At 35.0% G+C, this 15,966-nt stretch overlaps 1 protein-coding gene across 7 annotated transcripts in view; it reads right to left on the bottom strand.

The window, feature by feature from the left end:
• Positions 1 to 295: 295 nt before the first annotated feature.
• Positions 296 to 15,966, bottom strand: part of LOC127833282 (GTPase-activating protein skywalker-like) — an 83,449-nt gene continuing 67,778 nt past the window's right edge. For 3 of the 7 annotated variants that reach the window (XM_052358452.1, XM_052358453.1, XM_052358450.1), the window contains 2 exons: positions 11,838 to 12,046; positions 296 to 7,427 (listed from right to left, as the gene is read on the bottom strand). In XM_052358452.1, the coding sequence (XP_052214412.1) occupies positions 7,292 to 7,427; positions 11,838 to 12,046 (345 nt within the window). In that variant the 3' untranslated portion in view covers positions 296 to 7,291. The remainder of the gene's footprint in view (positions 7,428 to 11,837; positions 12,047 to 15,966) is intronic. The other 4 variants (XR_008027316.1, XR_008027315.1, XR_008027313.1 and 1 more) reach the window with 4 other exon arrangements.

Below are 15,966 nucleotides of genomic sequence, written 5' to 3' on the forward strand. Positions count from 1 at the left end.
AGGTTTCACATGTGATTAACCATTTCCCCCATAAGAAGCAAAGTGAAAATGGCTTTTGCAACCAGCATAAAACCTGAACAGCCAGCGAGCAACTCGCAGTCTGTTCAGGTTTTATGCTGTTTGCTGCTCATCAGTAACTACGGGTTGGAAATCCTTTTTGAATTTAGTAAGAAAGGCATTTAAATAAATGTAACTTTCTTAGGGACTACAAATGCATCAAAATAGGTATCTATGTGGTAAAGGGCTAAATTATGGGAAGAGAAAACCTATTCTAACAACAAAGAGACAAACAACGTAAGTAACTCCTGTTTATATTATAATCTAGACATTGGTCTCTAGAACGATACACAATATTTTCGCATACATAATAAATTACAACTAAACAACACAACTTTAATTACAAACATCTTAACAAAATTCAAAGCTAGGTTTCCAGCAAATGCGTTAAAATACAGATACATTTAATATACATTTCTTTTTACAATACTACAATTAAACGATGCAAAAGTAAGTTAAAATTTCAGTTCAATAATTATGCGATGTATTTATAGAGATTCTATTTGTTAGATTGCATTCTTAACACAATCATATCCTATTTGTTCAACACAATAATGTATTTTTTAAATCCGGTATTGATATACATATATTTAACATATATTTATGTTTAGATGACTCTTAAACACTGGTTGACCGATCCTGGAATTTAACACAAACAAATCGGAAAATGACCAAAGCAAATTCCTTATTTTTTCCCAAAATGAGCATTCCCCAAACTTACATGTCCATAAAAGACATCTTTTGAAAAACAACAAAATTTAACGCCAACGAACATAAATTATTTAACACATTAAACACTTGTCAATATACAAACAAGTCGAACACAGAGCAACCTATTGTAACACAGTTCCCTTAATCCTATGCAAAATACCTGTATAACACATAAGAACCATCACTTCCTTGAAACATCTCATCTCCGATTAGGTTTACAAACAAATTACGAAACATCTAATCTCTAAACACGGTTTACAAACAAATGACTAGTAGATTTCAGCAAACAAGTAAAAATTCATGTTTTAATGCACAGACAATATCAATCAAGTTCCTAAAAAATCTAAAATAAAGTTAATTTTAAGGGGAAATTTATATTTAAACAAGGTTCACGCATAAATAAGTTTTTAACGATTGAAATATAAAACTTGAAAGCTGATAGCTTGACTAAGTACAGGTTGCTGATATAGTCATTTATTGACGCCAATTAATGCTAGGTAACTATTAAAACACCAAAATTGAAACCATTTTTTTAAGTCAATAAGAGATCATAATAATAATTAACCATTACCTTAGAATATGTGAATAACTGTGTCGCCTTTGTTAGCCTTTCTCATACTTAAATTGTCTGACACAAAACATGTATTCATATTCAAAGACACATAAAGAAATAGTATGGTAATATATAAACATGATATCAATATGAATGTTTTTGTAAGTATACTTAGAAACACAATATAAGCATAGTTACAAAAACAAAACATTCACTGGGTATGAGATGGATTATTCACAAATACACATGTACATTTAATAAAGTTTAAATTCTTGGTTATGTGAATAATAGACCATTCACATGTCATTATTTAAACTAATGCTCTTGTATACTTGTGCTTATAATTGCAAAATAATCCTTGAAACAAGGGCTGTTTGTAAAACATGCATGCCCCCCATATGGGCTGTCAGTTGTTGAGGCAGCCATTGTGTGAATACATTTTTTGTCACTGTGACCTTGACCTTTGACCTAGTGACCTGAAAATCAATAGGGGTCATGTGCGAGTCATGATCAATAAGCCTATGAAGTTTCATGATCCTAGGCGTAAGTGTTGTTGAGTTATCATCCGGAAACCATTTTACTGGTTCGAGTCACCGTGACCTTGACCTTTGATCTAGTGACCTGAAAATTAATAGGGGTCATCTGCCAGTGATGATCAATGTACCTATGAAGTTTCATGATCCTAGGTTTAAGCGTTCTTGAGTTATCATCCGGAAACCATTTAACTGTGTTGATTCACCATGACCTTGACCTTTGACCTAGTGACCTGAAAATCAATAGGGGTCATCTGCGAGTCATGATCAATGTACCTATGAAGTTTCATGATCCAAGGCGTAAGCATTCTTGAGTTATCATTCGGAAACCATTTTTCTGTGTCGAGTCACCGTGACCTTGACCTAGTGACCTGAAAATCAATAGGGGTCATCTGCGAGTCATGATCAATGTACCTATAAAGTTTCATGATCCTAGGCTTAAGCGTTCTTGAGTTATCATCCGTAAACCATTTTACTGGTTAGTCACCATGACCTTGACCTTTGACCTAGTGACCTGAAATCAATAGGGGTCATCTGCGAGTCATGATCAATGTACCTATGAAGTTTCATGATCCTAGGCGTAAGCGTTTTTGAGATATCATCCGGAAACCATTTGGTGGACAGACAGATGGACGGAACGACCGACCAACCGACATGTGCAAAAAAATATACCCCCTCTTCTTCGAAGGGGGGGGGGGCATAATAAGTAAGGCTGGAGTTGTGAAATTAATCATTAATTAACTTTATTACAATTACATAAGAGGAAAAACATATTGACTTATGTTCAGACAAAAATGATATTTTATCATAAAACATGGGCAATCAGTATGGGAGACTAAGACAAATAAAATCTCTTTTTTTCAAGTTTCATGAGGGTTCATTCGGTTTAAGTCCTTGAGAAGTTTAGAGTAATTAAATGCTAAAGAGTATTCACCATATAAATAAATATTGCAATATATGCGGAATGGAAACATGACCTTACAGGTAAAAAAACACTGATTTATTCCAAACCCAGGGAATGTGTTTACAATAACACTTTTAAAGTTCATTAGACTTATTTTAAATTGAGGAATAATTGTTTTCCAAAGGGTTTCAAACACTGGGTGAATCAATCAAATAATAACAGTTGTCCTTGGGGGAAAATGATTAGCTAAAGCACACACAGTTTGTTATTATTTAAACATAAGTTTACACAAATAAATATCACATCCACTTTAGAAGGAATTGATATTTAGTTTAATAATAAATGGTAACATTATATCACATTAAATCAAATGAAATTAAATGAATAGTAGGACATAATATAAACAACATGAAACTCAAAACTTTCCAGCTTTATAAGAAACACTACAATAGTGTTCAATACATGTACAAATGCATTTGAAAGGAATGTTAAAGTATTGTTGAAGTCATAAAATTGATGCATCATTTGCGCAAAATATATCCAATAAACAGGTATTTCTAATAAAGGAAGAAACAAGAGATGTGTTTGTCAGAAACACAATGCCCCCTACTGCACCGCTTTAAAGCCATATATTTGACTTTTGACCTTGAATGACGACCTTGACCTTTCACCACTCAAAATGTGCAGCTCCATGAGATACACATGCATGCCAAATATCAAATTGCTACCTTTAATATTGCAAAAGTTATGGGCAATGTTAAAGTTTTCGGATAGACGGACAGACTGACAGATAGACTGTTCAACTGCTATATGCCGCCTTTCGGGGGCATAAAAAAATGCATAAAGAAGTTATGGCACAATATCTTACTAGTATGTAGGATTCTTTCAGCATGGACATGTGTGGTGGTATGAGCCTTACTCTAAGAGAACTCCTTTTAATCCTAAGAGAATTCCTTTTAAACCTAAGAGAATTCCTTTTAATCCTAAGAGAATTCTTTTTAACCCTAAGAGAATTAACCCTCTCACACTCCGAAGGCAAAGTGAAAATTGCTTTTGCAACCAGCATAAAACCAGAACAGCCTGCGAGTAACTGTTCAGGTTTTATGCTGTTTGCTGCTCATCAGTATCTTAGGGCTGGAAATGAAGCCTTTAAAACTTGATTCTAGTAAAGAAGATTTTACATTTGATTAGATTTTCTAAGGGAATACAAACGCATCAAATAGCGTTTATAAGGGGTAAAGGGTTAACAAAAATTTTCAAAGAGTGAAAGAAAGTGGAAAAAATCGTCAGTGATTAGCTTGCGCAGATTTCAAACCCCGTTTTCCACAGTGAGACTCATATGTGTCTATATATGGGCCGTGCTCTGTGAAAAGGGGATGTAATAGTGTTGCACCAGATTATCCTGTGCAGTCTGCACATGCTAATCAGGGGTGGTATTCCAGAAGCATCGTAAGTTAAATTTTATTTTTATCCTTAAATTGGGAATTTTTCTTAAGTGTTTCATTTCATACTGCAATAGTAAGGCATCCAAAATTACATCAAAATAACATCATTATGTCAATGTTATTTGAGGAATACAAAAAAACATGCATGTCTGTATTTAGTAAAGAAATAAAAAACATTGTAATTTTTAACTTAAGTGAAAATATTTAATAAGAAATGACTTAAGATGTTTCTAGAATACCACCCCAGGAAGACATTTTCCTAAACTTGTTTATTGCTAAGAAGAGACTTTTCTTTAAAACAAATAATATCATAAAAGTGGAAAGTGTCGTCCCTGATTAGCCTTTGCAGACTGCACAGGCTAATCTAGGATGACACTTAACGCATATGCATTAAACCCCTTTTTCACAGGGCTCAGCTCATATATTGACACGATATTTCAAGTGATAATTATGACACTTCTTGACACGGGTTGCAGTACCAAATTATATCACCACTATTATCTGTACTGAAATGAGAACATGCATACAATCGTTTTTTGTTCAATTCTTATTGTACATTAAACAAATAGTAATATCAGATAAAATGTTGTTAACAGAGGTAAATAATGAAATGAAATAAAATATTCTTATGGTATAATTTAACTCTGAAAACACCTTAAATTAAAATTTAAAACAAAACAAAAGCATTTTGAGGTAATTTAAGTTTTTTCCCTGGAAAATTATTACCAAGACGTTATCTACCATAAAAACTTTCATGCCCTTACATTTAAAATGAAAGAGAATTGAGATTTTTTGGCCTCTATCTGGAAAATTCTAATCTGTTTCCAAAATGCGCCAATAGCTTTAAAGCAGACCATTAAAATCTCATAAGATATTTAACCATTTTGGTTTAAAATAAATAAAACCCTATAAAAATGCCCTAATAACACAATTGCACATTATGGAAAAATGATGATTATGATAACTGCATAGTTTAAAGACAGTCAACCACTAAACACATACAGACTTCAATGAAAGTAAATTATTTCAAGGCAAATTTTGCTCTGTCAAAAAACATTAGGATATCCTCAATAACATACTGCACTGCCTTTAATAGTCTTAGTTTTACAGGCTTAATGCAAAACAATTTTTCGACAAAGACATTTAGTTGAAAAATCATGTCAACAAGTATAAGTACTTTAACAGTATTACTTGGCTTTAACTGTCATACAGAAAGGCAATCATGGACCAGACAGACCGGGTTTTTTAAATACTGATTTTAGACCACACTTTATACAGTTGCTTCATTGTTTTTACCATAAGAAACACTACATGCAGACACAGTCTTAGCTCATTCATACTTAACAATGTATAATGTGCAGTTTTTTACCTGAAATTTTAATTTTAAAAAGTTGGTGCGCATTTCACATATTTGCAAATAATAAATTGTCAGCTTTATAACATATAATGTAATAATCTCCAAACTTACAGGAATGTAATGATAATTGATTTTTACAGAATGTTAGAGTATAAAACAATACATGCATAAAATGTTAAACATAGGAACAAATATCTTCTAAGTAAAAAACAGAACTCGTCAGTTTGGCAAAATATATTGTTTCTTAAACAAATTAAAGTCACAAATCATTGAAACAAGAAGCTATCACAAGAAGCATTTCATCCCCAACCGATGCATTGTTGTACCCAAGGTACAGTGGGAATTATTGTTAATCGAATTATATGAGAGTGAAAGAGAACTTCCAATCAAAAGGCTTTAGCATTATGTAATTTAAAACAAAGGTCAATAAATCCTGACCTTAAAAATTAATGCAATCATTAAACTGTGACAATTGAATTGTACCACTTGGAACGATTCATCTGTTAAAGTTAACATTTGAAGCGAAGAACATTAATGACATCATACTGAAGCAACCAGTTTTGTTTGTATCCAGTTTCTGTCACACCTCTTCAAGAACATAAGCAGGTTAGATCACAATCTAAGGACACGCCTTTTCAAGAACATAGGCATGATAGATCACAATCTATGGACACGCCTCTTCAAGAACATAGGCAGGATAGATCACAATCTATGGACATGCCTCTTCAAGAACTTAGGCAGGATAGATCACAATCTAAGGACACGCCTCTTCAAGAACATAGGCAGGATAGATCACAATCTAAGGACACGCCTCTTCAAGAACATAGGCAGGTTAGATCACAATCTAAGGACACGCCTTTTCAAGAACATAGGCAGGATAGATCACAATCTAAGGACACGCCTCTTCAAGAACGTAGGCAGGATAGATCACAATCTAAGGACACGCCTCTTCAAGAACATAGGCAGGATAGATCACAATCTAAGGACACACCTCTTCAAGAACATAGGCAGGTTAGATCACAATCTAAGGACACGCCTTTTCAAGAACATAGGCAGGATAGATCACAATCTAAGGACACGCCTCTTCAAGAACGTAGGCAGGATAGATCACATTCTATGGACACGCCTCTTCAAGAACGTAGGCAGGATAGATAACATTCTATGGACACCTTTGCATCTGAATTGCATGAGAATTTATAAACCTAAACAGTTTTGGAATGAAGTTACACCTAAATTAAACCTCAACAACTTTAAGTCCTTGAAATCTCTTCATGAGTCCATAAACCTCAAAACTTTGAATTTAAAGACCTTGACAACTCTACAAGAGTCTATGAACCTCAAAACTTTGCACTTAAAGTCCTTCAAACCTCTACAGAGTCTACAAATCTCTATAAATTTGCATTTTCAGACCTTGAAAACTCTACTAGAGTCTGCAAACCTCAACAACTTTGCATTTGAAGTCCTTGAAGACTCTACTGAAGTCCTTGAAAACTCTACTGCACTCCTTGAAAACTCATCTGAAGTCCTTGAAAACTCTACTTCAGGCCTCGAAAACTCTACAGCAGTCCTTGAAAACTGTACTGAAGTCCTTGAAACTTAACTGAAGTCCTTCAAAACTAAACTAAAGTTCTCAAAAACTCTACTGCAGTCCTAAAACTCTACTGGAATCCTCAAAAACTCTAGGATAGTCCATAAACCTTGACAACTTTCCATTTGAAGTCCTAGAAAACTCTACGAGAGACCGTACACCTCGACAACCTTGCACTTGAAGTCCTCACTTTGACTTAGCGGCTCATTGTTAAATGTGTCACACTTCTCACTGCGACAGTGGAGTAAGTTCTCGTCAAGGAATATGGCCTCCCCGTGCCTGCAAAAGAAATCATCCAAGTTTTTATCAAATAAATGGGGCAATTGCTAAAAAAAATTGACTTACAACCTGTAAAATTAAGATGGTGATAGCATAAATATTACAAGCAACGTATATATCAAAGCTTGTTTATTACTTCAGCAAACAAGAGCTGTCTCTATAGGATGACATATGCCCCCAATAAACGCTTTCATAGAAGTTATTGAAATGCACCAAGTGACCCTGTGACCTAGTTTTAGACCCGGCATGACCCACATTTGAACTTGACCTAGATCTCATTTAGACACAACTTCTGACCAAATTTGGTGAAGATCGGATGAAAACTACTTCGACTAGAGAGCAGACACCACACTAGATCTTTGAAATGCACTAAGTGACCCCTTGACTTACAGTACAGCCAACGCGGAACAAACATAATCCGCGGCTATGCCAAGGCCAGAAATTTAGTACGCGGAGGTGTGTTCACACCGCGTATCGCAGCGGCACTCGACATCGATCCGTGCAACGACGCCAAGTCTGTTTTAACATCGTGTTCTTTTGCGGAGAAAATCCGCCGCACATGTACGCGGCAGATTGAGTGAAAAGATATACACCTACATGTGCATTTGTGTAGCATAGAAACCTAGATTAACGCTACTTTCATATTTATTATTTTCAGGTTATTATAAGCGATATGGCACGTAATGCGATTTAACAAATTATTGTTGAATAAATTACGCACAATGTTAATGTTTCGTTCGATTCTGAAATGAGCTTTATTAAATTTGTGCTAAACAGTGCTAAAATATCCTTTGTCTCCATGAAGAGCGCGCGAAAATTATGCAGACATGCAGACATGAAGAACGTCGCATGGAAAGTTTGGGTGTATTTTGTGTTGTATAAAAACATGTACATTACGTCAGGCGATTTATGGAAAAAAAAACAACACAATTGGACGTTATTTCATCACATCTTTAAATAGTAACAAATGCCAAAATGTATTTGATACTTAGAATAATTGCGAATGTGTGTGTGCCTTGAGCATTTATATCGTGAATATTTACCGGAATTTGCTTTAAAACTGGAATATACGGGATTATCGGGTAATGATTAGAGAAATCAACTATATAATATAAACAAAATGAAACTACTTTATATACGCATAGTCAAACAATAGTTATAATACGCTGATAATTAAGTGTTGGTTATTGATGTGGCTTCAAACTGCTAATTGTCTCAGCTAAAATATAATAGCAAAAACAACAAGTAATTATATATAAATCCACCATCTGCTGAAGCTTTGACCACTTGTATGTGCCAAAACATGACATGTGACATTGTTTATGTGTGAAATACATACACTACAGTCGGGAAACAAACTAACTTGGCCAGACACATTAAATATGCTTATATGCTAATACATGTTGTTGTAAAAATTAAACCCAAAACAAAATAATCATATGGCGCAATAAACGCACACACAGTAACTTAAAGTACTTTAGCCGATTCTAACAAGGGCTGTTTGTAAAACATGCATGCCCCCCATATGGGCTCTAAGTTGTAGTGACAGCCATTTTGTTAATATGTTTTTTGTCACTGTGACCTTGACCTTTGACCTAGTGACCTGAAAATCAATAGGGGTCATCTGCGAGTCATGATCAATGTACCTATGAAGTTTCATGATCCTAGCCATAAGCTTTCCTGAGTTATCATCAGGAAACCATTTTACTATTTCGGGTCACTGTGACCTTGACCTTTGAACTAGTGACCTGAAAATCAATAGGGGTCATCTGCGAGTCATGATCAATGTACCTATCAAGTTTCATGATCCGAGGTGTAAGCATTCTTGAGTTATCATCCGGAAACCATTTTACTATTTCGGGTCACCGTGACCTTGACCTTTGACCTAGTGACCTGAAAATCAATAGGGGCCATCTGCTAGTCATGATCAATCTACCTATCAAGTTTCATGATCCTAGGCATAAGGGTTCTTGAATTATCATCCAGAAACCATTTTACTATTTCGGGTCACCGTGACCTTGACCTTTGACCTAGTGACCTGAAAATCAATAGGGGTCATCTGCTAGTCATGATCAATCTACCTATGAAGTTTCATGATCCTAGGCATAAGGGTTCTTGAATTATCATCCGGAAACCATTTTACTATTTCGGGTCACAGTGACCTTGACCTTTGACCTAGTGACCTCAAAATCAATAGGGGTCATCTGTGAGTCATGATCAATGTACCTATGAAGTTTCATGATCCTAGGCCTAAGCGTTCTTGAGTTATCGTCTGACAACCACCTGGTGGACGGACCGACAGACCGACAGACCGACCGACATGAGCAAAGCAATATACCCCCTCTTCTTCGAAGGGGGGCATAAAAATGACAATGATAAATGATTATTGGAATTTTATTAATACATGTCCATAATAATCATATTTTGTTTTTATAAATTCGTTTTTATATTTGCATTTTTTTTTAATAATAATTATTTGCATCTGGATGACATCAATTTCTTTAGAAACGGGAATGCAATCACTAAAAACAAAACAACAGCATGCTTTTTTATCAACTTGTTTATCTATTTTGAATCCGCACACATTAAATTAATTGTGATTTTTTTATATTATTATAATTGTTCTTTTAAATTTCTTTGACTAAATAATCATTTTATAAAGATTTTGATTTGAAAATGCGCATCGACTCGGCGTCATGTCGCCGATCACGGCTTGCCTCAACATGTCTTGGCGGACAGATGCGAAGCTTCGTGGCAAAATGCGACATGCCGCCACATAATGACGCGGCTTCAAAGGCTGACTCGACAAGTTTGGTAAAGATCAGATTAAAAAAAATTGAATTAGAGAGCGGACACGAAAAGTGTGACAGACTGACAGGCAGTGCGAAAACTATACACCCCCTTTTCTTCGAAAGGGGGCATAAAAATTATACAAATTTAATCATATTATTGTGATTATTATGCAGGCTGGAATCTAGCTTAGCTAAACAACCAGCTTTGTACTAACAGAGGTGAGGATTGATCAATGTTTTTCTACTCACTCATTAATAAATAGTTTGAAATATTGGCTAAATTTCTGTAATTTTGATATGTTGGTAGATACAGGATCTAGTTTAAGCTCATTTTTTGTCATTTTGGAATAAGATTTGCAAAAATTCCATTTATAAAATATTACAATGGAAATTATTTACAACAGTCTTAAATCTTTCTAGCTCAGAATCAAAGTGAAATGGCTTTATGCAACCATCAGGTTACAATATACTAAAATATTTTAAAGTGCAATGCTTTATGCAACCATCATACAAAATTGTATGCAGTTTGATGTTCATCAGTATGTTAGGGTTAAAAATGAAGCCTTTAACACTTGAATAATTTAATTTAATCATTAAAAAAAGGTCTTTAGTTCAATTTGATTTTCAAGGGGTCTACAAATGCAACATAGTGGGCATCTGGGCAGCAAAGGGTCAAGAATGTGTGAGAAATCTGAGCAGCAAAGGGTCAAGAATGTGTGAGAAATCTGAGCAGCAAAGGGTCAAGAATGTGTGAGAAATCTGAGCAGCAAAGGGTCAAGAATGTGTGAGAAATCTGAGCAGCAAAGGGTCAAGAATGTGTGAGAAATCTGAGAAGCAAAGGGTCAAGAAAGTGTGAGAATTCTGAGCAGCAAAGGGTCAAGAATGTGTGATTCAACTTACAGAAGTGGATGGAAGGTGGATCTAATGTTTAGATACATATGGTCCGTGCTCTGTACAAAAGGGGTTTAATGCATGTGCATAGTGTCGTACCAGATTAGCCAGTGCAGTTCACACTGGCTAATCAGGAACTACACTTTCCGCTTTTATGTTTTTTTTTCATTTAAAGAAAGTCTCTTCTTAGCAAAAATCTAGCTTAGGCGAAAAGTATCATCCCTGATTAGCCTGTGCAGACTGCACAGGTTAATATGGGACGACACTTTATGCACATGCATTACCGGGGTAAACCCCCTTTTCACACAGCATGGCCCATATGTAAACAAGAGATGTGTTTGTCAGAAACACAATGCCTACTGCGCCGATTTGAAGCCATATATTTGACCTTGAAGGGTGACCTTGACCTTTCACCACTCAAAATGTGCAGCTCCATGAGATACACATGCATGCCAAATATCAAGTTGCTATACATCTTCAATATTGCAAAAGTTATTGCAAAAGTTTAACCAAGGTTTAAGTTTGTGACAGACACATACATGGCAGAAAGACACATACAATGACAGACAGACAGGCCACAAAAAAAATCATTTGATCCGAGGGCATAAACAATCAAACTTTTAATAGGGAATTTATGGTCCCATTTGGGAAAAATATATACATTTTCTCATTGGCAATGGGTCTCATACTGACTCTAAATTTGAAAGAAAACACCTAACACGCATACCCTCCTCCAATAGTCAAGATGGAGTTGTCTCCCGCCTGGAACATGTTTGCGGTGTTTGGTATGTTCTCGTCCTTCAGCCCCACCCACTCGTACTTCTGTTTGATAGGGTACAGTGTGAAAATGAATGTTTCGCCCGTCCCGAAGTAGGACAGCAGCGAACTCTTCTGCCTGCGATCGCTCCAGTCAGCCGAGCAGAACGCACCAAATATCTGCAATATATATCATGGAATAACTGAGAATTATGGTTTAAATGGTTGCTGAAATATGAAATTCAAGGGAAAAATTCTTCTTGTTGCCTTGCATCTCCTACCAGGTAATTGTTCAGTCCGAAATTAAGAAGACTGAACAAGCCGAATGCTCTTAGCATGTTCATGAAGTGGCTATGGAAAAAAGCGTAAACCTGTGTGGGACATTAATTTCAACTGGCTTTAAGGGTTGACCAACCAACAAATGTACCACAACCACATTGGAAAAGGACTAGAGAAAAAACAACACTATTTATGGCCACAAACAAGTCATTTGTTTGTTTAAACCACTACAGTTCATGCAGACAAATATACCGGTAAATGAATTTTATCGTAGTAAGCTGCAGTAATGGGGCAGTCTTTCATTTTCCTGCAAACAAATGACTTTGATGGATATTCAAGACTGCTTATCCAGCAAAACACACAAAATATAAAGCAGTTTAATTTTTTTTTTAATAAATACATTACTTTCCCTTTAATCTAAAACCAACTCAGGACTCATAATCAAGTCATATATCAAAACTCAAGGCCTTTACAAGGACAGATTCATAATTTTCAAGGCAATATTTCACATAAATTTAGTGGTAACAACACTTCACAACCAGTGCATGTGTTGCTCGGTCATAAAATGAAGCATAAAGTAGCATTTCCTTATAAACTAGCTGTAATGCCAATAAGAGGATGAATGTTTATTGGCTATTCAAGCAAAGCATACTAATACCTGCAGAAAAAGTGCCAGCATGAAAAGAAGTATGTCTTTGAATATAATTGTAAAATAGGTCAAGTTGAATAGCCCATAGCATGTCAATAGCCAATAGCATGTCCAAAGCCCTTAGCATGCCAATAGCCCATAGCATGTCCATAGCCCATAGTATTACCATAGCCAATAGCATGTCAATAGCCCCAAGCATGTCCAAAGCCCTTAGCATGTCCATAACCCATAGCATGTCAATAGCCCATACCATGTCCATAGCCCATAGCATGCCAATAGCCAATAGCATGTCCAAAGCCCTTAGCATGTCCATAGCCCATAGCATGTCCATAGCCCATAGCATGTCAATAGCCCATACCATGTCCATATCCATTGCAGGTCCATATCCCATAGCATGTACATAGCACATAGCATGTCCATAGCCCATAGTATGACCATAGTCAATAGCATGCAAATAGCCCATAGCATGTCCATTGCCCAAAACATGTTCATAGCCAGTAGCATGTAAATAGCCCATAGCATGTCAATAGCCCATAGCATGTCAATAGCCCATAGCATGTAAATAGCCCATACCATGTCCATTGCCCAAAACATGTCCATACCCCATAGCATGTCAATAGCCTATACCATGTCCATATCCATTGCAGGTCCATATCCCATAGCATGTACATAGCACATAGCATGTCCATAGCCCATAGTATGACCATAGCCAATTGCATGTAAATAGCCCATAGCATGTCCATTGCCCAAAACATGTTCATAGCCCGTAGCATGTAAATAGCCCATAGCATGTCAATAGCCCATAGCATGTCAATAGCCCATAGCATGTCAATAGCCCATAGCATGTCAATAGCCCATAACATGTCAATAGCCCATAGCCCATAGAATGTCAATAGCCCCAAGCATGTCAATAGCCCATAGCATGTCAATAGCCCATAGCATGTAAATATCCCATAGCATGTCAGAGGGTATTATTTGGTATTTCCTTTCATATTACTAGCTCCAGCGGAGTAATTCTAGTGACTGTTCTGCCAATGCTAGTCACAGGTTATTTCCCTTTGCAGATCATCAAACTAAGATGCACTATTAACTCACTTATATAAGTCAGTCTGAAATGTCCTTCTTTAAAAAAAAAGACTTTGGGGAGCACAAACATTCAAGGATTTCTGATTTTCTTAAGGTGCCCCATGAATAATGATGATTTACAGTGATCAAAACTTAATGTCCCATAAATGATGATGATAAACAGTGATCAAAACTTAATGTCCCTTAAATAATGATGATAAACAGTGATCAAAACTTAATGTCCCATGAATAATGATGATTAACAGTGATCAAATTACAGTTTCCCATGAATAATGATGATTTACAGTAATCCAAACTTAATGTCCCATATATAATGATGATTAACAGTAATCAAAACTTAATGTCCCATATATAATGATGATTAACAGTAATCCAAACTTAATGTCCCATAAATAATGATGATTTACAGTGATCAAAACTTAATGTCCCATGAATAATGATGATTTACAGTAATCCAAACTTAATGTCCCATGAATAATGATGATTTACAGTAATCAAAACTTAATGTCCCATAAATAATGATGATTTACAGTGATCAAAACTTAATGTCTCATGAATAATGATGATTTACAGTAATCCAAACTTAATGTCCCATGAATAATGATGATTTACAGTAATCAAAACTTAATGTCCCACGAATAATGCTGATTTACAGTGATCAAAACTTTATGCCCCATGAATAATGATGATTTACAGTGCTCAAAACTTTATGTTCCATGAATAATGATGATTTACAGTGATCAAAACTTAATGTCCCATGAATAATGATGATTTACAGTGATCAAAACTTAATGTCCAAGAATAATGATGATTTACAGTGATCAAAACTTAATGTCCCATGAATAATGATGATTTACAGTGATCAAAACTTTATGTCCCATGAATAATGCTGATTTACAGTCATCAAAACTTAATGTCCCATATATAATGATGATTTACAGTGATCAAATTGGTAAAAGTGTTTTTGAGGGAAAGTATTGGCTTTGTATAAGGATTTTATTTCCAACATTTTTGAGGCTGTAAACCTAAATAACTTTGCATCTGAAATGACAGACCTTTAAAATGTCCTTGAAAACTCTTTAAACCTTCATGAGAGATTTCTTTAACCTCTTTTGCCCAATGCTTATTAAATACTCCTGTGGAACTTAGTATGAGGCTAGTTTAAGGTAAACAAGCCACTATCTATTTTTTATTTCCTACAAAGATCAAACAAACAAGTATGCTGTATAGAGTTCACGAGTATCACATTAAGGCCTGATTTATATCAGGAGTTCACAAGCCCAGACATGAACATCCATCATCATCAGGAAGTTGTATATATGTCCAGTATTTCCTTGTTTGCACTTTACCAACCTGCATGTTGAATATACTGGTATGGGAATTTTATAGTTTCTTGATGTTTAAAAAAATAGGGTTTTTCTGTACAAATATTTCAGATTTGAAATAAAGATTCAATATTGCATCATTTTAATGAATTCTTACTTTAAAGATTAGTCAAGATAATTTCATAATAATAATTTTGGAAATAAGCAATTTTTCATACGAACAATTGAGAGACTGTCTGATATAAAGTTGCTTAAGCTTTTGACTAAAATATGTAGATCTGTTTAAATAAATAAAAATAATTGTAATAATAAAAATATTCACCATTATCATAATTTTCTTATCATGCAGACATCACAAGAATTGCTGTCATCATCTTGATTAAAATTGTCATCATCATCATCATCATCATCATCATCATCATCATCATCATCATCATTGTAATCATCGTAATCATCAATGTTTTCATCATCGTCATCATCAACAGCACAACCAGAAGTTTTAAACATCGTCAACCATATTTTGATTGCATTAATTTAACAGTGTTAAAATGTTTGTTGTTTTTATAGTGATCAATATTTATATCATATATTTGGTTCATAAAGTATTGTTTCATGAATCTTATTTTGTTGTATCATTGATATAATTCATGAGCAGTTCATGAACAGTTCATTCGCAACAAAAGCCGCTCTTATGCATGAACTGAAGTTCTTTACCTAGCTCATGAATTTTAATTGTTATAATTCAGTAACCAAATTAAATA

This window comes from Dreissena polymorpha, chromosome 6 (assembly GCF_020536995.1).
Source record: "Dreissena polymorpha isolate Duluth1 chromosome 6, UMN_Dpol_1.0, whole genome shotgun sequence".
Taxonomy (NCBI): domain Eukaryota; kingdom Metazoa; phylum Mollusca; class Bivalvia; order Myida; family Dreissenidae; genus Dreissena; species Dreissena polymorpha.